Below are 22,065 nucleotides of genomic sequence, written 5' to 3' on the forward strand. Positions count from 1 at the left end.
CTCAATTAAACTAATATAATATGATATATATAAAAATGTCACATATTCAGATCCAAAAATATACGTTATCTAACAAAATTGGTGTACCAGATTTGTGCACAAGTCAAAAAGTGATGTAGTTAAGCAAGTTGTACAAGTTATCAAGTGACCAGGTAAACACTTGAAGCACCATTAGAGAATTATACAACTCTGACAATCATTTCAGATTATTTTTCATAAATCCATAATGAGGAAAAAATAAATGTGAACTTTGCGCCAGATCTCCGCGATATGCGCACAATTGTTCCTATAGTAACCGTCATACAGGAAGCGGAAGTGCAGCTAACGACCAAAGTCTGCTAAAAACAAGAAAACTGATACATTTGCGTTATTTACAAACAACAACAACAACATTAAAGATTAAGCGACTTTATTATAAGTTAAAGTACCTTTTGTGAGGTTATTCAAACAGGTGGTAATGGGCGCAAAGGCGAGTACTTTAACGAAAGATGAAGTTTCCGAGTATCAGGTGAGACTGAGTTTTAAAATGTAATTAAACTTTTTATAAGTTTATCTTTCTGTATCTTCACACATTTAAACGTGGTTCATGTTTTATACAGATGTAATCAAATTAAACTGTTGATCTGGTACAAACTTTATGGTTTTAAATAAGCAGTTTTAAAGTTTAACATCTCGTTTAATTCAGGAGCTCACATTTCTCACAAAGCAAGAGATCATACAGTAAGTGATTATAATGCACATATATGTTCCTCATTACTGTTGTATTTTAAAGTTTGCAAATACATTTTCTAAACAATATTTGATCAATAATGTTTTTGTTTAGGGCTGACAAAATATTTCAAGAACTCCTAGGTGAGAACAGATCACGTGAGAGGATTGCCAGGGTGTCCCAAAAGAAGATCCTCACACTTCCAGAACTTAAAGTAAGAAGTGTGGTCACCCCAAAATTAAAAAATAAAGATGTTATATTTTAAATAAAGAAAATGAAGCCGAATATTAGGACCATAATATTTTTGACAAGTGTGGCTCAAAAGCTGGAGCATTGTGGTATTGATACTATAGTGATTAAGACATTAATGTGAATGAAAGTATGGCCATTATTTTCATGATGACTAAGCAACTCTTCCTCATTCTGGTGAAATATGACTCTGTAAAGGTGTCCCGTTACTCACCAATTACTTACCATTGTGGTTCACCAGGAATATCATATATAAAGATCAATGTAGATTAATTCACCCGCATGCATTACCGTTCGATCTTACAGTCGAACCCTTTCGGTGATCGGATCTGTCACGTGTTCTCCACCTGTGAAGTGAGGGATGGCAGCCTGAGCTTTGAGGATTTCCTGGATCTCCTGAGTGCCTTTAGTGATTCAGCAACCATGGAAATCAAATCCCACTACGCCTTCCGGATTTTCGGTAATATCGTGGACCACTTTAGATTGTTTATTTATATTTTGTTTAATAAGAAACGTTACATATTAGCTAAATGTTCACACTTGTATTTGTATTGTCCAGACTTTGATGATGACGGTACACTTGATGCCAAAGACCTGGAGAAACTGGTGAAACGTCTGACTGGAGAAACAGAGGAGAAATCTAACCGCACGACTGATTTAAACAAAAGCTCTCTCAGTGACGTGGAAATGAAACAGCTGATTGACAACGTGAGTCCGGTGAATACATATCTCCCAAAAAAACATCCATCAAATGAGCTCAACTAATGCAAACTCATTACATTATGCAGATCCTGGAGGAGTCCGACATTGATAAAGATGGAACTGTAAACCTCTCCGAATTTCAGCACGTGATCTCCAGATCTCCCGACTTTGTCAGGTAAAGTATGATGATGTTTATTTTTTGTATTTACAAGTTTAACAGTCAATCATCTTCATTGACCGTGTATGTTGTTTTGCAGTTCATTCAAGATTGTGTTGTAAAGTTTACGCAATATGGAAAAAACTTCCAGGTCCAGATTATTCACATTCCCGATCAAGATCCCGATGTAGCACCTTGATTGTACATGTATTCTCTTATTCAACATTTCTAAGCTTTATGTATTTGAAAAACATTTTTATGCAAAAGAAATCTACTTTCTAATCTGTATTTTGAATGATATATTTGTACCTAACTTAATAAACTTTTATCCTGTAAGCGTGCGGTTGTGAGAGATTGTTTTTTTGAAACTGCAAACACAAAAGTGTTCCATAATCCACAAATAACATCTTTAACACACATGTCCTGACTGTGGAAATACTCCACCAGCTTTGGTTCATCTGTGCTATTTTCACTGGCATGTCCCAGCTGACCATACTGACCTATTAACAGAGAAGGATTGTGGTGAATTAATCTGTGCTGTATTTGTATTTATTCATTTCTAAACCACAGCGTAAACTCTTACCCCATCCCCAGGTGTAGAGATCACCTGAACCTACAGAGAAAGAGGAATATTACTTCATGTTCATATCAACCGATAGTATTTATCAAAGAGAAATGCATTTTAAAACTTAAAGGGTACCCTGACTATAAACACGTGTATAGCGCAATGGATTAATGCTGGGATATGAATGTGAAGTTAAAAACTGTACAAATGTCGTAGTTTTTTAAAGTAATTTTAAAGGTGCTGTAGAATTTAAAACTGTATTTACCTAGGCATAGATCAATAATACGATTGTTTCCTCTTTCTTTTGTAAACCTTGTGCATGCAAAAGGCCGCTGCACTGCAAAAAATTATTTTTAAGAAAAAAATCTTAGTATTTTTGTCTTGTTTTCAGTAAAAATATCTAAAAATTCTTACATTAAGATGTTTTTTCTTGATGAGCAAAACGAACCAAGAAAATAAGTCTAGTTTTTGGACCAAAAGTCTTAAGATTTTTAGTCCAAAAAATCTGCCAATGGGGTAAGAAAATTTTTCTTGAATTTTTCTTGAATTTAGTGTTTAAGAAAAATGTTCACGATTTTGTTGCTTACCCCATTGGCAGATTTTTTTGCTTGTTTTATGCACAAAATCACTTAAATTTGATATTTTTGGTCTAAAAACTAGACTTATTTTCTTGGGTCGTTTTGCTCATCAAGAAAAAGCATCCCAATCTAAGAACTTCCAGATATTTCTACTGAAAACAAGACAAAAATTCCAAGAAAATAACTTCTCGAAAATCATTTCTTGCAGTGCATCAACTGTAATTTTACAGTCCAGCTGTATGCCCCTACATTAAATTACACATTTAATTAATTACAATGTTGTTACAATGCTAAAAACATTGTGACGGCTGAGTTAGCGCTAAATGCTAGTTAATGCTATATGCTAGCGTTTAAGCTGAAGTTCTACTATTGACGTTACAGTTAAGTTTTGCACTTAACTGTAACGTCCATTAACAATCTCCAAACAATTGATTATCCTTAAAATCTGTATCTTCATATGATACAGACTCAAACATAAGATCTGTTTACATACACACAGAGCTACTGAAGGAGCTGCACTGAGAAACAGCCAATCAGAGCAGAGCTCAACGTTATTATTCATGACCCTTTCAAATAAGGTAACAATAGACCATTGAATTCTAAGGGCAAATCTTAGGGTTGTAAATGGACATGTAAAAACGTCTCTGCATCTTCAGTGTAAATATCAGAGAACAATTTAACATTATTTCAATGCATTCTTTGGCACCTTTAATAAAGATCTTTTCACTTGGAGGCCACCATTTTGTTTATATCACAATACGTGACATCAAAACGTGCAATCAAAATTAACGCTACAGCGAGGCAAACAAGTCTTCAATCAGTAGACTATATAAAATGATGTGAAACAGTACCCACAAACAGTGGCAGCTGGCACAAATAGCTGAGGATGTTACCCGAAGTGCCATACCGAGTTAGTTTACACAAAACGTATCAGCACAAAAAGTGTCAGCTGTCTCAGTAAGTTCCTGGCAGCTGAGGCTGTTACCTGAAGTGCAACCTCACCACAAACAGTAGGTGGCGCTATGTGGTCTTGAGACCAAAATACAAGAACATCAAAGTCTTCTGTTAAACGGTAGTGTAACATAAATAATAAACAATACAGAAAACATGCAAATGAAAGATGAAGAAAATAAAGACGATCTAAGAGGTAAGAAAGTGGGAGTGGAGAGTACAAATTTTATTTTTTACTGTAGATTACACGTCATTGAGCCAGAATGCACTGTGTGTGTGAAACAATGGTGGCCTCCACAGCTTAAAATGAGTATTACGTGATGGGATTTTTGAAGTTAATTAAAATAACGTGTTTCTATCAATGGATTTTAGGAGTGTAAGGTGAATATAAAGTCTTCATAGTCACGGCACCCTTTAAACGGGTCTAGTTTTTGGGATTAGAGGGAAGAAGTGATTTTTGTGCCATTAACACAATATTGTTTTCCAACTTTCACCTGTGATGGCGGCTGTATGTCTGGATCCACAGCAGACCCTGATGATTTCTGTCACGTGAGGGACATCCACAAGAGCAGGAAACGCTTGAATTGAGATGAACACTTCATCTTCATCTTTACTTTTCTCTTCTCCTTCGTTCAGGACCGATTCAGTATTTCCTACACAATGACAAACACACATGACTTAAAAGAGATCTTCAAAACATAGTCATATTTTATGTCTACACAGCAAAATCACCAGTGTTAAATTTTCAGGGATGGTGTTAAATACACAGAGTTGATGCTGTTTTAACACTATCTGGTAATAAAATAACACTGCCATTGCTAGGCCAGTGTTATATCCACGACAGTGTCAGTGTAAAACAAGGGTGTTATGAGATTTCACTCTGAGCGGTGTAAATCAAACCACGCCTCCACTAAACATTTCCTGTCAGGGATTTTACCGCCATTTTCTTTCAAAGGAGGACTGAAGAGAGCAGGTAAATCTCATATTCACTTGGTTTAGCTAAATTAAACTGTTATTTCTCTGTCTGACTCTACGCAGCCATATGCCAAAAAACCTAAATAAGATAGTTTTCCCATTTTATTTCCCCTTTGTTCGTTATTTGGTTCAGTTTAATCAGAGCTACCTTGTGTTACGTTGTTCCCTTGTTAGTTTAGTATAAAGTTAAACTGCTAGCTAAAAGTTTTAACCAAGAAGGATAATATTAACAGGAGATATGAATGAAAGAATTGAACCATGATAAAACGCGACATGCACTACAAATTGAAGGTATGAAATTAAGTTAAATGTAAGCTCGTTTATTCACCATATGATGCTCGTTATGAGGTAATCAGATACCGTGAGTTAACGAGGTCGTTTACATGCACGTGAGTGCACGGATATCGTTAATTATTCAAATTACTGAAAAACACGGAGAAAACCGCAACCGCATTGCCATGTGTTTTTCCAAGATGTATGCAAACAGGGGAAATATCACCAAACCAACAATTCATTTTACCAAAACCTCACTATATATCATCATTTGTATGCACAGATTGCTGGATTGGATGCATTGTGTGTTGTAAGCTTTCCGTGGCGCTAGATGTCAGACAGATGCAAATGGCAAATACATACGAAAGTGTAAAACGTGTATGGCGAACATTTGTTTTTCTGTCATTATAGATGCTAGTTTGGTGAAAGTACAAACTGAGTGCTTCAAATCATTCAGAAGAGATGCTGTTTTTAAGGGCAGTTTATTAAAGAAGACCTGACGACTTCCAATGAGAAACAACTGCTAATACTTATATAAATTCATTAGAGAATGTTAGTTTATATATTTATACATTTAAATTATTTTTTTTGACATAAACTGAACAGTTAACCAATCTTTTTTTTTTATGCAGTTTTGTACATTTTATTATTATTAATCTGGCAAGAAACTCACATGACTTGCTGCCAACTTTAATAAAAATATATTATCTTCTCATACATCGTTTTGCTATTGATATCATATTAAATGGCAATCAAATTGATTACTAATTTGGAAATGTATAAATGAAGATTCATATTGTCTTGAGTGCTGTTTTTAATATAAAAAGAATGTTGAGTTTTCAGAGTCTTTATTGTCATTTTTTTGTGATAGGACCCTACCAGACTATATTTGAATATGGCATACCCATGAATTCTGGAACTGTTATTCCTTAACCCAGTTTGGAGGATAAGAGCTTACCAACTAGTTATGTGAGTACACAGAGTACATTAGTACTGTACACTGTCTCTAACATGATTTATTATGCTGAGATGATTTTGATTCAAATAACGGTTAAAACTGCACCCTTTTTGGTATTTTCTTGACTCTTTTTGTCTTTGAAAATCTGCAGAAATATGCTGAGGCGATGTATTGCAAAATAGCCAACATACAACAATTAAAGGATAATTGCAGACTACGTCCTGATGAAGATATGGATGACCCTCTGTCTGGTCAACAGGAGTTTAAATATGGTAAGTGTACATGGGTTTGCTACTTTTACGGTTTTAAAGTTTAACTGTATACTCATGGTGTTTAAATTCTGTTTATGGGGCAGTTATGTGGCAGCTCTTCCCTGGCTCATTCACCTCTTGCCTTCATTTGTGAAAGGAGGAAAGACTGGAGAGGGTCAATGTGCAACTGAAGCTACTGATTGTGCTGTGTAAGTTTTTTGGTATTTTGTTCTAGTTTATTCAGCAGTTAGTTTGCTTGCATTGTTCCCCCCATGTAAATGCATACAAGTTCATAAATACACATCAAATACATTCATCAAATACACTCTTTTAAAACACTCTTAGGTGATGAGCATCAATCCATGCTTTGAGGGTGATGAATCAGCACAGCCCTGCCTGCTCTGCGTTGGGAACAGAAGTTGCATCCAGAGTTTTTGCATCATTCTGGACCAAAAAGCCATTCCCTCCATGATGAAGACCACTGATGCAGCCTTCCACTACATCATGAGTAAAACAACTACAGAACTTAATACCAGGTTGGAACGTATTTAAGAAAAATGAAAAGTCTTTTGAATTGAAAAGTCTGTTTTGTTATGGAAAAATCTTTAGTATTGTGAAGGATAAGCATTTCTGCCTGCCAGTAAGGTAATTGCAGTGTATTTTAATAGTCAAGTTTTGAGTAGGGTGGCAAATTTTTTTAACTCTCATTTGATTTATTAAAGACCTTATAATAAGTGGTTTTCATGTCACTGCGCTGTGGTATAAGATAACTTTCATTATTCCATACTGTATTCTGTATTCTAATTGTAGCTGAGGTATTTAAATAAGCAGTGTTAAATGCAAAGTGTTGTGTGTATCAATGTAAATATTAAATGTGATGTACTTTAATAAAAAGAGGTTTTGCAATATTTCTTGTCATTTGTCTTTTATAGAAACAACCCATTAGCAAAAAAAGTGGCTATTAATCAGTATTTTAACACTTAACATTGTTGAATTCACATTACACTGGTGTTGACCTTAAATTAGGAGTGTTAATTTTTAACACTGTATTTTTGTGCCAACACCAGTGTAGTGTGGAAACAACAATGAATAGTGTTGAACAAAGTGTAAAATTTAACAATATTGAGTGTTGAATTAACATTTAATGGGTGTTGGCAAATTAACACTACACTTTTGACTAAATTAACACAGTGTAGTGTGGACACATATACACACTTTGCCAGTGTTAAATTTGACACCGTGGGTGTTATTTTAACACCAGTGATTTTGCTGTGTAGTAATGTAGGTCCATCACCAGTCCTTCTGAGCTTTTCCTCCTTTAAGCTTTTAGATGGCAGGCCGAGCTGCCCGCTTTCATTCCAACCCCACATATACAGATCTCCTCCGGCTAAACACAATAAACAAAACCAGTGTCAGACATGTCCCTACTGATACTGATACAGCAGCTAAAACCATCTTGACAAGGCTGGAAGCTTGGCCAGCTTGGCTAAGGTGGTTGGTTGGTCCTAGCTGGTCCTCCAGCCTGGTCAAGCTGGTGGGTATGTTTGACAAAAACTGGTCTAGACTGGTTTTAACTTTTAAGACTAAGTTCAAGTCTGCATCCAGATGTGACCTTAAATATGTTCCTTATAAGAAGGGCTGAATAGCGATTAATCGCAACTAATCTTTTGCAGAATAATTTTTTTATTTACATTATATGTATGTGTTTGTGAAAGTGAGATGAATAATTCTGTATATATAAATACACACACATACATGTATAATTTTAAGAAAAAAAAAAATGTATATTTATATTAATATTTATATATAATATAAATTATAAATATACAAATTAGGGATGCATAACAATTAATCGCGATCAATCTACAGCAGAACAAAAGTTTCTGTTTACATCATATATGTGCGTGAACTGTGTATAATAACTTTGTATAGATAAATGCACACACATGCATGTATATTTAAGAAATGTTTACATGTGTATATACATTTGTATATTTATGTATAATTTATATTATATATAAATACTTAATATACAAATATATTTACTTCTTAAAATTATACATGCATGTGTGCATATTTATATATGCATAATTATTATACACAGTTTACACACACATATGATGTAAACAAAAACTTTTATTCTGCTATAGATTAATCGCAATTATGAAAACGATTAGTTGCGATTAATCGGTATGAAGCCCTACTTATGAGCCGATATTTAACAAAATGTATGCTTACCACTGACAGAAGCGGAGTGCCATCCGCCAGCAGACACTTCTGTGATTGGGACTCCCCAGAGCGCCTCCAGTACCTGAGGTTCCTCCTGTGATGTCAGAGCACCATGACCCAGCTGACCATGACTGCAAACACAACTTATCTATTATATCTATACAAACCAGCTTAAAAGCTAAGTTTCTATAACTGCGTCTCATTTCAAAGGCTGCGCCCTTCGGAGGTCGCATTAGTCGGCCGCATACGTCATCGAGGCTTTCTAATGTTAGGAAAAGCTACTATAAAGTTAACATTTATTCCTCGTAAGACATAACCATTGTAGTTTAATTCTTACTTAGAAATTAACCGGTTGCTTTTCTGAAATAATAAACCGTATGTGACCTCCGGAGGATGCTACATTAGCTTATATTTATCATTTTTACCTTCCAGATCCCCAGGTAAACACAGTCCCGGATGCGGTAAGCAGCACAGCGTGTTCTGTGCCCAGCGCCAGGCTAACTGCACAAAGTTTCGGGCTTAGAGGACAGAAGAAAGGTGATCTGGGAATGACATACCCGTCTGGTACCAATGGCAATGCAAGAGCATGACCTGTCACAAACATAATAACAATATCATCCACCTGCTATACAGTAGTGACAGGATTATTTTCACTATTTGAAGTGTGTATTACTGTTTTGAGAGGGTCCCTGTTCCCTCCTCCACACCAGGTTGTTTTGTGGGTGCCGTATTTCCCAGCATTCCACTCTGTCAGTGAAGCGGAGTGTCAGATATCTTTCACTGATGGAGGCGTTTGTGCACCCCTGACTCTCTGGGATGATCTCTTCATGCACCTGTCCTGATGAACCACACACAAACCCTGACACACACACATGACTGCCACCTGAAACAAAAACAAAAGGACATCATAGGTACAAATAAATCAGGGATTATCAACAACAACACGTAAAACATAATATAACTGTGTAAAATAGTAAACTTAGATTTAGTTAAAAACTAATTTTTAATTTTATATTTATATATTTATTTAAAACAAGACCAATATTAGGCTTCTAGAAGTTCTAGACAAAACAATGCCAGAGTTATATTAATTAGGTAGGGCTGTCAAAAGATTAATCGCGATCAATCGCATAACAAAAAAATTATTATGTATATTTAAATACACACATACATGTATAAATAAATACATAAATATGTTTTTTAAATGTATAAATAATATAAAACACAATATATATATATATATATATGTGCACACACGTAAATGTTTCTTAAATATATACATACATGCATGTGTGTATACACACAGTGCACAGACAAATATTATATATTATGCAAAACTTTTATTTTGTATGAAATTAAACGCAATTAATATTTTGACAGCCCTTGGCCAGTTAAGGGGTTAATACCTGGCGCTGTCCTGTGAGCGGGACACCGGGGTATACTTCAATATTTTGCATGTACATTTTAAATCCATCGCGACAAACTATATATCATTGAAAAGGTCTAAGAATGTAGTTTTTTTATTTTAAAACATTTTAGCAGTAATAATAATGCAGTGATAGTAATTTATTAATTTGGGACAAGAGTATGCAGCAAACCATTGACACCTAGTGGCCGTTTTTGGTAAAACCACTAAAAATGTAACACAAACCTCATTTTTGTGATCATTTTAAGTATGAAATATATACTTTATTGCATTATTTTTATTTATTACTGTAAACTGTAAACTGCTATAACTTTTTTATTTAATATGTTTACCTTAAAGTGTCTTATTTAATATTTATATATTTAACATATATTTAATTTATAAATAAAGTGTATATAAATAACATAAGAATTACGTATAAAATAATATGACTGTTGCACATAAACGCTAAAACAAGCTTTAAATTAGCTAAAATTATTTTATTACTGCATACACCAGCATTAAGAATAAATTGACTCAAAATGTTGTTTATAAAACGAATGGTTTAGTTTAAAGGTTGGTTTACTCACTGTCTGTATGAATGACACAAGCTCTTGAGCTCCAGCAGGCACTGATTCTCCATTCTGATCCACACAGGTCTGATATCAGCACAGGTGTGCTCACTTTACAATTCACCTTTCCGCTCACATCTGCAGGCCTTATCTGACCAAAGCCATTAAAACCAAAACCAAACCAGCTCATCGATTTAACACAAAGAACTCACACTTGCTTTCACAGATGATGTATGAAAAGTTGCAGTTGACTTCCATCAGCAACAATCAGGAACGTCTAAATCCGGAAGATGTGTATTTTCGTGTATTTTGTCAAAATAAAAGTCCCATCAATTAAACTCGATCACCTTCACAAGCTTTAAGACTTTAATTTTGAAATCTCTCTGCCATTGTGAGGGAGCCCGGCAGCGGTTCCGGCTTCACTCTGTCTGTTTCCATGGCGGATCTAAGAGCTGCTGTCACTCACGCAGTCCCTGTCGACTGTAAATAAAGCATAAATACTGTCATTTACACAGACTTTACTCCGCCTAGCACAAGATCAATATTGAGGCTTTGGCTTTAGCAGCTTTGGAGCGCCAGGTGAGGGTTTATTTTGTAGAAATAAAGCCGTTTATTAAAGTGACCGGCAGTACGCGTGAGTTCAGCTCACATTCACATTACATAGCTTTGTGTGTCTAAGATACATCTTGATGTGTTTAAAATGTTCCTATCATTTACAATCAACATTTTATGTTTATAGTTATACATATATTAGGACTGAGTGTTGTTTTTTTAACTTGAAGTAGAATAAGTGTTGTTTGCTAGTGCTGTTAGCTCCTATAGACATTGCACTGATATGAGTCTGATTTATAATTTGGATCAGAATCTGATTTCTCATTCTTATCTGAATTTAGTTTAAATCCCAATGTTATTAAAATTGGCCTTATGTCTGATCTGTTTGTTTTATTTTCTACTTTGATTTAATATCTGACACCCAAGTTCAATGAATCCATTATCTACTTTATGTCTTCCTTCAGACATGTGATATTTTAATGCACTTTATATAGTTAGACAATAAAGCTTGATAATGTGTTTCCTGCATAATTGATCAGTCTCTCTCTCTCTCTCCAGTCATGGCGTCTCTGTCAGAAGAGGTGTTGTTGGTGGTAAAGAGGGTCCGTCAGAAGAAGCAGGACGGGACTCTATATCTGATGGCTGAACGGATCGTCTGGGGTCCGGAGGGCAAGGACCGCTTCACCGTCAGCCATCTGTATGCCGACATCCGCTGTGAGTTCCAGATTGACTTTAATGTATAATGGGTTTGATTGTTGTTTAAAGGTCTGAGATGACCGTATCTGTGTTTATAATGTGATTTCATCATGAAACTCTTACGTGCAGGTCAGAAGATCAGTCCTGATGGTAAGGCAAAAATCCAGCTGCAGTTGGTTTTGCACACGGGTGAAAGCACCACCTTTCATTTTGCCAATGAAAGCACAGCACTGAAGGACAGAGAAGCCACTAAAGAGCTCCTACAGCAACTCCTGCCCAAATTCAAGAAGAAAGCAAACAAAGAGCTGGAGGAGAAGAACAGGTGACATGATCTGATCTAAAATCTAAACGTTTATTATATTTTCATGTTTGTTTATTACATTTTTGAATATTTTTAGGATGTTGCAGGAAGACCCTGTTCTCTTCCAGCTTTATAAGGATTTAGTGGTGAGTCAGGTGATCAGCGCAGAGGAGTTTTGGGCCAATCGGCTGAGCCTGAATTCTGTAGACCACTCCCTCTCCAACAACAAACAACAGGAAGTGGGCATCTCTGCTGCCTTCCTGGTGAGTGTAAATACATGACGAGTATTTTTCACATTTACAATGTAAATAAGAGGCGTGGTGTTTCACTTCATGATGATGTATCACTAAAGGCCGACATCAGACCGCAGACGGACGGTTGCAACGGTCTGCGGTATAACCTCACCTCTGACATCATCGAGTCGATCTTCAGAACCTATCCAACAGGTGAGACTTGTAGGGCACATACTTAAGTATATAATGAGTTTTGTCTTAAAGGATTACTTCAATATCATAAAAAATCCAGATTATTAATCACCCCCATGTCGTCCAAGATGTTGATGTCTTCCTTTGTTCAGTCGAAAAGAAATTTAGTTTTTTGAGGAAAACATTTTCTCCATATAGTGGACCTCAACAGTTTACAATTTTAACGCAGCTTTAAAGGCTCACAACAATCACGACCGAGACATAAGAGTCTTATCTAGCGAAACAATCATAATTTTTGCAAAAAAAGTACTTTTTAACCACAACTTCTCGTCTTGCACTAGCCGCACTGCAAAAAGTGACTTTCTTACTTAGTAATTTTGTCTTGTTTTAGTACAAACATCTAAAAAGGCCCAAATCAAGATGCACTTTCCCGATGAGCAAAATGACCCAAGTCTAGTTTCTAGACAAAAAAACCCCATAAAATTTAAGTGAATTTATGCTTAAACAGTAACTAAACCCTAAACCAACTTTTTTTGTTTAATGATCTGTAAGAATGATGCCTTATTATTGCTGTTCATTGATTTTAGTTAGTTTTTTTTTACATTTGGATATAAAGTGTTTCAATACTACAATATATGGTGTAAAAACGTCTGAGTGCTGCCCTCTTCAGGTTGAACGGTGGCTACTGCAGTTGAATTTTCCTATAGGATGTTGGGTCCAAAAAATAACTTGTGACGTAAGCAGGTTCAAGCTCACCACGCCCTTGTTACGATCTCACCACACATTTGGTGCGAGCTTAGTTCGTCCCCTCTATCTCCGTTGGGATCTGCCCACTTTCTTGCCTTTTTCAAATATTGCCAGTGGGTGGAGTCAGGCTCTGACCCGGGGTTTAGTTACGCTTTAAAGGCGGGGTGCATGATTTTTGAAAAACTCTTTGGAAAAGGGCGTTGGGCTGAGTACCAAAACACACTTTTTTGTCTAAAAACTAGATGTATTTTCTTAGGTCATTTTGATCAACAAGAAAATACATCTTGATTTAAGAATTTTTAGATATTAGTACTGAAAACAAGCAAAAAATACTAAGAGAAAAGTAATTTTTTTGCAGTGCGTGTGACGTATGTGAAACGCATACTTGCGGACCATTTTAAACAATAAAACTGACACAAAGACATTAATTAGTATAATTCCACAATACAACAGCGTCTGAACGCTCCTCTTTCTTCCCCCTTTGAAAACACTGGAGTGATAGTTTTACATACGTCATGCGTGACCTTTCAACGTGATTACGTAATACGTCACAAGGCTAGTGCAAGTTGAAGTTGTTTAAAAAGTACTTTTTTTGTGACAATGACAATCGTTTCACCAGATAAGACCTTTATGCCTCGGTTTGGATTGTTTAGAGCCCTTTGAAGCTGCACTAAAAATGTAAACTGTGAAGGTCCACTATATGGAGAAAAATCCTGAAATGTTTTATCGACTAAACAAAGAAGGACACAAACATGGGAGAAAATTATCACAATTGTTTTTATGAAAGTGGAATATTCCCTTTAAGCCAGAATGGTCTTTTTTTGCTTAATCACAGTTAAGCAGAAATATGCTGAGAACGTTCCTCACACCATGACTGAGAAGGAATTCTGGACGAGGTTCTTTCAGTCTCATTACTTCCACAGAGATCGAATCAACACGGGCCAGCAGGACATCTTCTCCGAGTGTGCCAAACAGGATGAAAAAGGTACATGACATTTGTATTTAGTCTCAATTGCTCATGACTGATGGGTAATACGTGATGTAAACTGTCGTGTTTGTGATCAGGTCTGAAGTCGATGGTGACTCAAGGAGTGAAGAACCCCATGGTAGATCTTCTCTCTCTGGAGGATAAAACGTTAGATGATGTAAGAGAGTCATCAGACTGGAATTAATTGATATTACTGTGAGAAGATTTGTAACGTGTCTCTTTGTCTCTGAAGGGTTATGGCACGGCTACAGTTCCCTCCACTTCAAACGCCACAAACAAAACACTGAGAGAAAACAGCAACTGTGCCATCATCAAACGCTTCAACCATCACAGTGCCATGGTGCTCGCGGCCGGCCTGCGCAAAACGTGAGTCCCTCAACAGACAAACGTGTGTGTTTGCTTGAGTTCAGTCACAGATTTATGGGTGTTTGTTTGTGCGCAGGGAAGCCCCCAGTGATCAGACCAGTGAAACCAGCAGCACAGATGGTAACTCCAGAGACTCGGATTTCTTCCAGCCGCCGCTCAAAAAGGTGGGTTTTTTTAAGCAGGCCTGAAATGTCGATTAAACCAACTAATTGTGAAATGACAGTGAATAGTGTTACGCAATTATGACTTGTTTTAGTAACCCAACCCGGAAGTTAGTGGGACATTCATTTTTCCCAAAGACATGGATTATGGCAAAAAATAAGCTCTGGTTTAACAACAGTTGGACGCTTACACATTTTGATAACTTCACAGATAAACGCAACCTTTATGAATTTTTGAAGTGTAAATGCGTTTACTAGAAATGAAAAGTTAACCTTAGAATACAAGCGAACTACACCACGGTCTCTTGATATCAACGTCATCACCACCAAGCGTCCGACAGCTCTTTCATACTTTATTAAACACATTTAAAAACATGTATCCTGATAAGGAAATACTCTTTGTAATCTTTGTTGGGAATTGTGCCCATGTTTTATTGTTTTTAAGATTTTCATGAGTGATGGGTTTAATGTCTTTGACAACACAGCAAAAAATGATTTTCAATAAAAACATTCTTAGTATTTAGTTTTCAGTAAAAATATCTAAAAATTCTTAAAAATATCACATTTAAGAGATTTTGTGCATAGAACAAGCAAAACAATCTGCCTATGGGGTAAGCACATTTTTCTTGAATTTAGTGTTTAAGAAAAATTTTATACCCCATTGGCAGATTTTTTTGCTTGTTTTATGCACAAAATCACTTAAATTTGATATTTTTCTATTGATATTTAGACGCGTTTTGCTCAACAAGAAAAGCATCTTCATTTAAGAATTTTTAGATTTTTTACTGAAAACAAGACAAAAATATGAAGACATGTTTTTCTTTAAACATAAATTTTTTGCATTGAACACTGCAAAAAATGCCTTTTTACTTAGTATTTTGGTCTTGTTTTCAGTAGAAATATCAAAAAATTCTTAAATCAAGATGTATTTTCTTGATGAGTAAAATGACCTAAAAGGTCTAGTTTTTAGACAAACAATATACAATTTAAGTGAATTTGTGCTTGAAAAAAGCAAAAATATCTGCCAATGGGGTGAGAAAATTTAGCTTAAATTAAGTGTTAACTCATTTCAAGATTTTTATTTTCTCACCCCACGGGCAGATATTTTGGCTTGTTTTAAACACAAATTCACTTAAATTGAATAGTTTTTGTCTAAAAAATAGACATATTTTCTACGGTCATTTTGCTAATCAAGAAAAAAACATCTTAATTTAAGAATTTTTTAATATTTATTCTAAAAACAAGACAAAAATACTACATGAGAAAGTAATTTTTGCAGTGAAAGTCTGTAGTCCCATTTAGCAACTTGTTAGCAACCGCTCTTTTAAAGACGTTAATGCTTTAAAAAGTCACGAGTGGAGTATAACTGGTGTGTTTTGCCTTATGTTAACCCAAGATCTTATTTAGAGAGTTTAAGGAAAGAGAAAGCCCCTTATAGCGTGTGTTTCTGGGAAGATATAGTACTCGATTGTATCTTTAAAGAACAATCATGTGACTTTTACGCTCTGATGGTTGTTTTGTTGGTCTTAAGGTGAAACTACAAGAAGCCATAGAATATGACGACCTGCAGAGCGACTACAGGCCCAAACCGATTTCTCTCAACCTAAAGAAATCAGACAGGTAAACACAGTGCATCTTAAATCTTATTTATTCTGTATACAGTGTAATGTTTGATTATTTATTAGTATTGTTTGTTTGTTTGTCTGTTTGTTCCTGTAAGATACTCACACGGTCCAGTTCCTCTGCAGTCTCAACATTACACCAGCAGCCAGGACATTATGAACTCTATTAGCATCATCCAACATGAGATGAAGAGCTATAAACCCTGCCTGACTCAGGTACACCACTGAGAACATTATGTCCCTGAAATAACCACATTTTTTTGTTCACTGTTTTGATCTGGCAACACACATAAGTAAATGCTCATACATCTGTGATTTTTTGCAGCGCGCATACAGAAGACATTTTCCCCTTATAATGGTGCATTCACACCAGACACAGAAGAGGTGGCAAGTGAGAGTGATTAACATGTTAAGTCATTGCAAATAAGCGAATAGGCATCCTGCAGCGCGGTAAGCTCGAATTACAATTGAGCGTTGCCGCGGGAATTGCGCAAGTAGAAAAATCTGAACTTTGATGGATATTCGCGCCATGATAACCAATCAGGAGCTTGCTCTAGTAGTGACTTGATTACAGGAAGCGAGCGGAGTTGCAGAAGACCCTCCCATGACGCGAATTTCTGCGTGAATGTCTCGAATGACTAGAATTTCACGCGCAAATGAAGCGAGTAAACTCGAAATGTTCAAGCGTCTATCTACGCACGAGTAGTGCGATTTTGCTGCCTCTACCGCATCTGGTGTGAACGCACAGAGTAAGCATTTATTTTTTCAGAAGAGTTTCTGTAAAAAAGCATCTGCTAAATGCATAAAATGCTTAAATGTAAATGTGGTTGTCATTACCTGCATTTCGTGTGAGTTAAAGGAATAGTCTACTCATTTTCAATATTAAAATATGTTATTACCTTAACTAAGAATTGTTGATACATACCTCTATCATCTGTGTGCGTGCACGTAAGCGCTGGAGCGCGCTGCGACGCTTCGATAGCATTTAGCTTAGCCCCATTCATTCAATGGTACCATTTAGAGATAAAGTTAGAAGTGACCAAACACATCAACGTTTTTCCTATTTAAGAGGAGTAGTTATACGAGCAAGTTTTGTGGTACAAAGTAAAACGTAGCGCTTTTCTAAGCGGATTTAAAAGAGGAACTATATTTTATGGCGTAATAGCACTTTTGGGAGTACTTGGACTCGCCTGAAAAGTCCGCTCCCCTTCTCACTCTCATAATGGGAGAGGGAGGGTGTTACTGCGCCCAGTCGAAGTACTCCCAAAAGTGCTATTACGCCATAAAATATAGTTCCTCTTTTAAATCCGCTTAGAAAAGCGCTACGTTTTATTTTGTACCACCAAACTTGCTCGTATAACTTCTCGTCTTAAATAGGAAAAACGTTGATGTGTTTGGTCACTTCTAACTTTATCTCTAAATGGTACCATTGAATGAATGGGGCTAAGCTAAATGCTATCGAAGCGTCGCAGCGCGCTCCAGCGCTTATGTGCACGCACACAGAGGATAGAGGGATGTATCAACAATTCTTAGTTAAGGTAATAACATATTTTAATATTGAAAATGAGTAGACTATTCCTTTAAGGCGCGTGAGTTAAGGCGCGTGAGTTAAGGCGCGTGAGTTAAGGCGCCTGAGTACCTCTTGCAAATGATTGAACTAGGTTGTGCACATAACATAAGAACTAAAAGGTCACGAATGAGTCCAATGTGAATTATGTTACACATGCTACAGACAAAATGTGGTATGTTCGAAGCCCGCCATAAGACCTATACAGATTTTTTTTTAGCTTTTTACCCTCTATGTATAAAATTCTGTGTTTAACTGCCTGCTGTTTTTGTCCCCAGTCTTGTGTGATTTTATTTTTTGAATGGGTTCAGATGATGTGATGTTAATTTGTCCGTGCCGCGGTTTGTTTCAGGTGATGTCCAGCAGTGCGGCGAGCTCGGCCATCACAGCTCTCTCTCCTGGAGGGGTCCTGATGCAGGGTGGAGGTCAACAGACTGTTAACCGTGAGTCCAAACTCCTGTATGAGTCTGTATGAGTGTATCACGTACACATTTACTGCAGTATAAACCAAATAAATCTCTCGGATGTCGGCATCAAATAGATTACGGCTCAGTTCAGGCATATTAACTTAACTTTTTTCTTTCTCTCTTTATGTAGAGTTAGTGCCCACTGACGTTCAAAGTGAGCTAAAGCACTTATATACAGCAGTCGGAGAGTTGCTCAGACACTTCTGGTCTTGTTTTCCTGTTAACACTCCCTTCTTGGAGGAAAAGGTGATGACATGCGTACATATCAAATAAAACAGTGGTTCTCAAACTTTTTCAGCGTGTGGCCCCCGTTGTGTACGGTGCATTCCTTCGTGGCCCCCTCAAAGAAAATTTATGACAAAAAACTGTTCTAAAACTTCACATTTTTATTAAACAAAACATTAAATTATACAAAGTTGTGGTGCCTTATTATTATTATTATTTTTTTGGTTTAATTTCACAGAATTCATGATAAATTAATGTATCTTATAAAATGTCATAAAACTGGGCCCCCCTGGCACCATCTCGCGGCCCCCCTGGGGGCCCCGGACCCCAGTTTGAGAACCACTGAAATAAAAGTATTCCCCTAGTGGCCACTGTAGTACATTGTATGTCTTTAAAGTGATAGTTCACCCAAAAATAAAATTCTGCCATAACTGACTCACCCTCAAGTTGTTTCAAACCCATCTGAATTTCTTTGTTTTGCTAAACACAAAGGTAGATATTTGTAAGCAAGCAAAAAACAAGAGCACCATTTACTTCCATAGTAGGATAAACAAATACTGTTGAAGTCAATGGTGTTCATAAACGCTTTGGTTACAAAACATCACCCACAATATTCTCCTTTGTGTTGAGCAGAACAAAGACATTTATACAGGTTTGTATCAAGTCGAGGGTGAGTAAATGATGACAGAATTTTTATTTTTGGGGGAACTATCCCATTAATGGAGTAGTTAAGGTTTTTAGATCATTTTACTACATTGTTGTGATATAATGTTTTTTCTGTTTTATGTTGGCAGGTTATTAAGATGAAATCCAATCTGGAACGATTTCAGCTGACTAGGCTCCGCCCATTTCAAGAGAAAATCCAACGACAGTATTTGAGCACTAACGTAAGGCCACGCCCCCGTCACATGCCTACTGTAATAGATCCTCTGAGTGCTGCTTAGAGTAAACCTAATCAATAATTTATGTCTGTTAGCCAGAATCAATCATTTCCAAGGTTGCATGAGGAAAGGCTTTTAGATGGATCTTGGGTTTCTTTTACACAAATCTATCAACAACAATGTAGGGGAAAGTTACTTTTAAAAGTAATGCATTACAATTTTAAGTTACTCCCAAAAAAGTAATTACGTTTACTAATTGCGTTTACTAAGTTACTTTTCATGGAAAGTAATACTTGCGTTACTTTTAAGTTACTTTTTCTTACTTGGCTAAGACTTGATCTCTTTCATTTGCATATTTCTATTGCAAAAATGTCAAGTTCTAGCCTGCCATCTCCATTTCTGACTCAAACTGTTCTCACTACATTCACTTTAATTCAGTAAAACATTTTTATTAAACAAATTAATTAAACTAAAAAGTGACTCAAATAATAATGTGTACATTTATAAAGTAATGCGTTGCTTTACTTGTTACTTTAGAAAAGTAATATTATTACGTAATGCATGTTACTTGTAATGCGTTACTTTTATGCATTTTATCCATTATGCGTTTGCTTTTATCCAAAGCGACTTACAGTGTATTACAAGGTGTAACTTTTTTTTAATAATTGTGTATTGCCTGGGTTCAAATCCATTAACTGAACTATACAGGAGCATCTGTAAAAAGCGGTGTTTTTATAAACTGACGATTGACTAAATTTATTTTGGTATTCAAGAAATGTCCATAAATATTTTCCCATAGATCTTAGCTCTTATTGAAACTTGAACATTCTTATATTCAATATAAAATAATTCATCAAATACCTTTATCAGTTTTAGTTTTTTTCGAAAATGAGTCGACGTCATATTTTATAGAAACAATTTATAGAAAAGTAGTCGTATTTTCTAAAATACGCAATTCTAAAAGTCTTTAAGATTTCCCGATCCCTACGTAATTAATTTATTTTTTATCTTTTTTCTGATTGATTTGACAGCTAACCGGTCATCTGGAGGAAATGCTTCAGGCGGCATACAGTAAATTTCAAGCTTGGCAAACCCGCAGAATGATGAGAAAAACCTGAGAAGATTGAAAAAAAAACTATTTGCTTTGTAAGAGAGAAAAGACTCTGGGTAAATTAACAAAAGGGAGAGGAACAAATAAACACTCTCCCATCTTGGGCCGACTCGATCTAGGCGGACTACCAGAGCTGGAGGTGCTTGTGGGCGTGTCTGCCTGGGGGAGGGGCTTGGAGGGCAAAGCTGTCATCTTATTCGTCCATGTGGAGACGGACAGCGGCAGTAACAAATAACTGTATTTTCTCTTTATATTTCATTTGTTCACTTCAGTTTTGTTCCGTTTTGCCTTTCCCGTTATTTCAGTGGATAATTTCTTTTCCTTGGTAAGATGTGAAATTTTTAACAGTGTTGTATTTCTACAATGACCAAACTGGGCGTAATAATACCGGTGGAAGGTTTCTCAGGAACTTATAACGTTTAATGCAAAGGACTGTTTGAGGATAAAGCTTTTTAAGTCGATGTTAAGGAGGACTCATACAGATTGGATATTGCAATGCGGTTCAACTCTCCCGAGACGTGAGGATGGTCGGAGCTCGGCTGCTCGAGACACGGAAAGGGGAGGGAATATAGCAATACTGTAAAATAAAATAAAAAATAAATCTCTGTAGTGCTTTAACTGATCTGTGTGGCACACACACACTCATCCACACTGCTTTATAATCCTTCTGTTCTAGCTGCACTGAGTCGTGGATGTTATTTCATAATAAAAGCATCAAGATTCATACTGTTACACTGTGTGGTTGTCAATGTTGCATCAAAACTTCCTTAAATAGCCGAATTACCCAATTCTCATTGTGCATGCTGTGAGGAACTTGGATGAAAATATTTTCGTATTAACAGCAGATAAGATGTTAATGTACATCATAAAAACCAAGAAGAGGAAACGCTGTTTTTGATTGTTCTTCATATGCGGCAAAAAATAAATAAAATTCTTTGACCAAAATATGCTTTAAATATATGCTAATACATTTTGTAGGAATTAAGTATATTTTGGAATTTAAAAATATATTTAGTTTTAACCTTAATATATTAACATATATTTAAAAATTTATTTCAAGGACAACAAATATATTTCTAATTTTACAACCCATACAGCAAGAAATATGAAGTTTGTATAAAATGTATAAAGTAGAAGTATAAAATATTAAATTATAAGTACATTTTTGCAACAAATATATTTAGAAATATATTTAATTTGAACCTGAAACATGTTGTTTACAGGTTTGTAACATACAAAGGTTTTCTTCCAATGCAATGCGAATATAAATGCTTTAAAATATATTTATTTTAGGGCTGTCAAAAGATTAATCGCGATTTATCGCATCCAAAACAAACGTCTGTGTTAACACAACCAATGTGTGTGTACGGCGTATAATTATT

At 35.9% G+C, this 22,065-nt stretch overlaps 3 protein-coding genes and 1 long non-coding RNA gene across 4 annotated transcripts; 3 read left to right on the forward strand and 1 right to left on the reverse strand.

Moving 5' to 3' along the window:
• The first annotated feature begins 273 nt into the window (after positions 1–273).
• Positions 274–2,153, forward strand: cib1 (calcium and integrin binding 1 (calmyrin)). The gene is made up of 7 exons (XM_055192084.2): positions 274–508; positions 686–720; positions 824–923; positions 1,265–1,418; positions 1,518–1,666; positions 1,747–1,835; positions 1,918–2,153. Exons 1-7 carry the CDS (start codon positions 458–460, stop codon positions 1,937–1,939), a joined length of 600 nt encoding a protein of 199 aa, XP_055048059.2. The 5' UTR covers positions 274–457; the 3' UTR covers positions 1,940–2,153.
• Positions 1,517–10,876, reverse strand: rccd1 (RCC1 domain containing 1). The gene is made up of 8 exons (XM_073869012.1): positions 10,593–10,876; positions 9,271–9,480; positions 9,023–9,188; positions 8,607–8,728; positions 7,663–7,755; positions 4,406–4,564; positions 2,401–2,430; positions 1,517–2,317 (listed from the first exon to the last, which is right to left on the reverse strand). The coding sequence occupies exons 1-8, from the start codon at positions 10,762–10,764 to the stop codon at positions 2,127–2,129; spliced, it is 1,143 nt and encodes a 380-aa protein (XP_073725113.1). The 5' UTR covers positions 10,765–10,876; the 3' UTR covers positions 1,517–2,126.
• LOC141364388 (uncharacterized) lies at positions 5,877–7,276 on the forward strand. The gene is made up of 2 exons (XR_012370128.1): positions 5,877–6,577; positions 6,714–7,276. It is a non-coding gene; the product is annotated as an uncharacterized lncRNA (long non-coding RNA).
• A 109-nt stretch (positions 10,877–10,985) lies between the features above and the next one.
• On the forward strand, positions 10,986–21,415 carry gtf2h1 (general transcription factor IIH, polypeptide 1). Its single transcript, XM_055192081.2, has 15 exons — positions 10,986–11,153; positions 11,685–11,840; positions 11,952–12,144; positions 12,221–12,386; positions 12,476–12,569; positions 14,131–14,280; positions 14,361–14,440; positions 14,516–14,649; positions 14,726–14,813; positions 16,342–16,430; positions 16,531–16,648; positions 18,352–18,442; positions 18,597–18,712; positions 19,486–19,578; positions 20,604–21,415. Exons 2-15 carry the CDS (start codon positions 11,687–11,689, stop codon positions 20,688–20,690), a joined length of 1,653 nt encoding a protein of 550 aa, XP_055048056.2. The 5' UTR covers positions 10,986–11,153; positions 11,685–11,686; the 3' UTR covers positions 20,691–21,415.
• The last annotated feature ends 650 nt before the right edge of the window (positions 21,416–22,065 follow it).

This window comes from Misgurnus anguillicaudatus, chromosome 6, assembly GCF_027580225.2.
Source record: "Misgurnus anguillicaudatus chromosome 6, ASM2758022v2, whole genome shotgun sequence".
Classification (NCBI taxonomy): domain Eukaryota; kingdom Metazoa; phylum Chordata; class Actinopteri; order Cypriniformes; family Cobitidae; genus Misgurnus; species Misgurnus anguillicaudatus.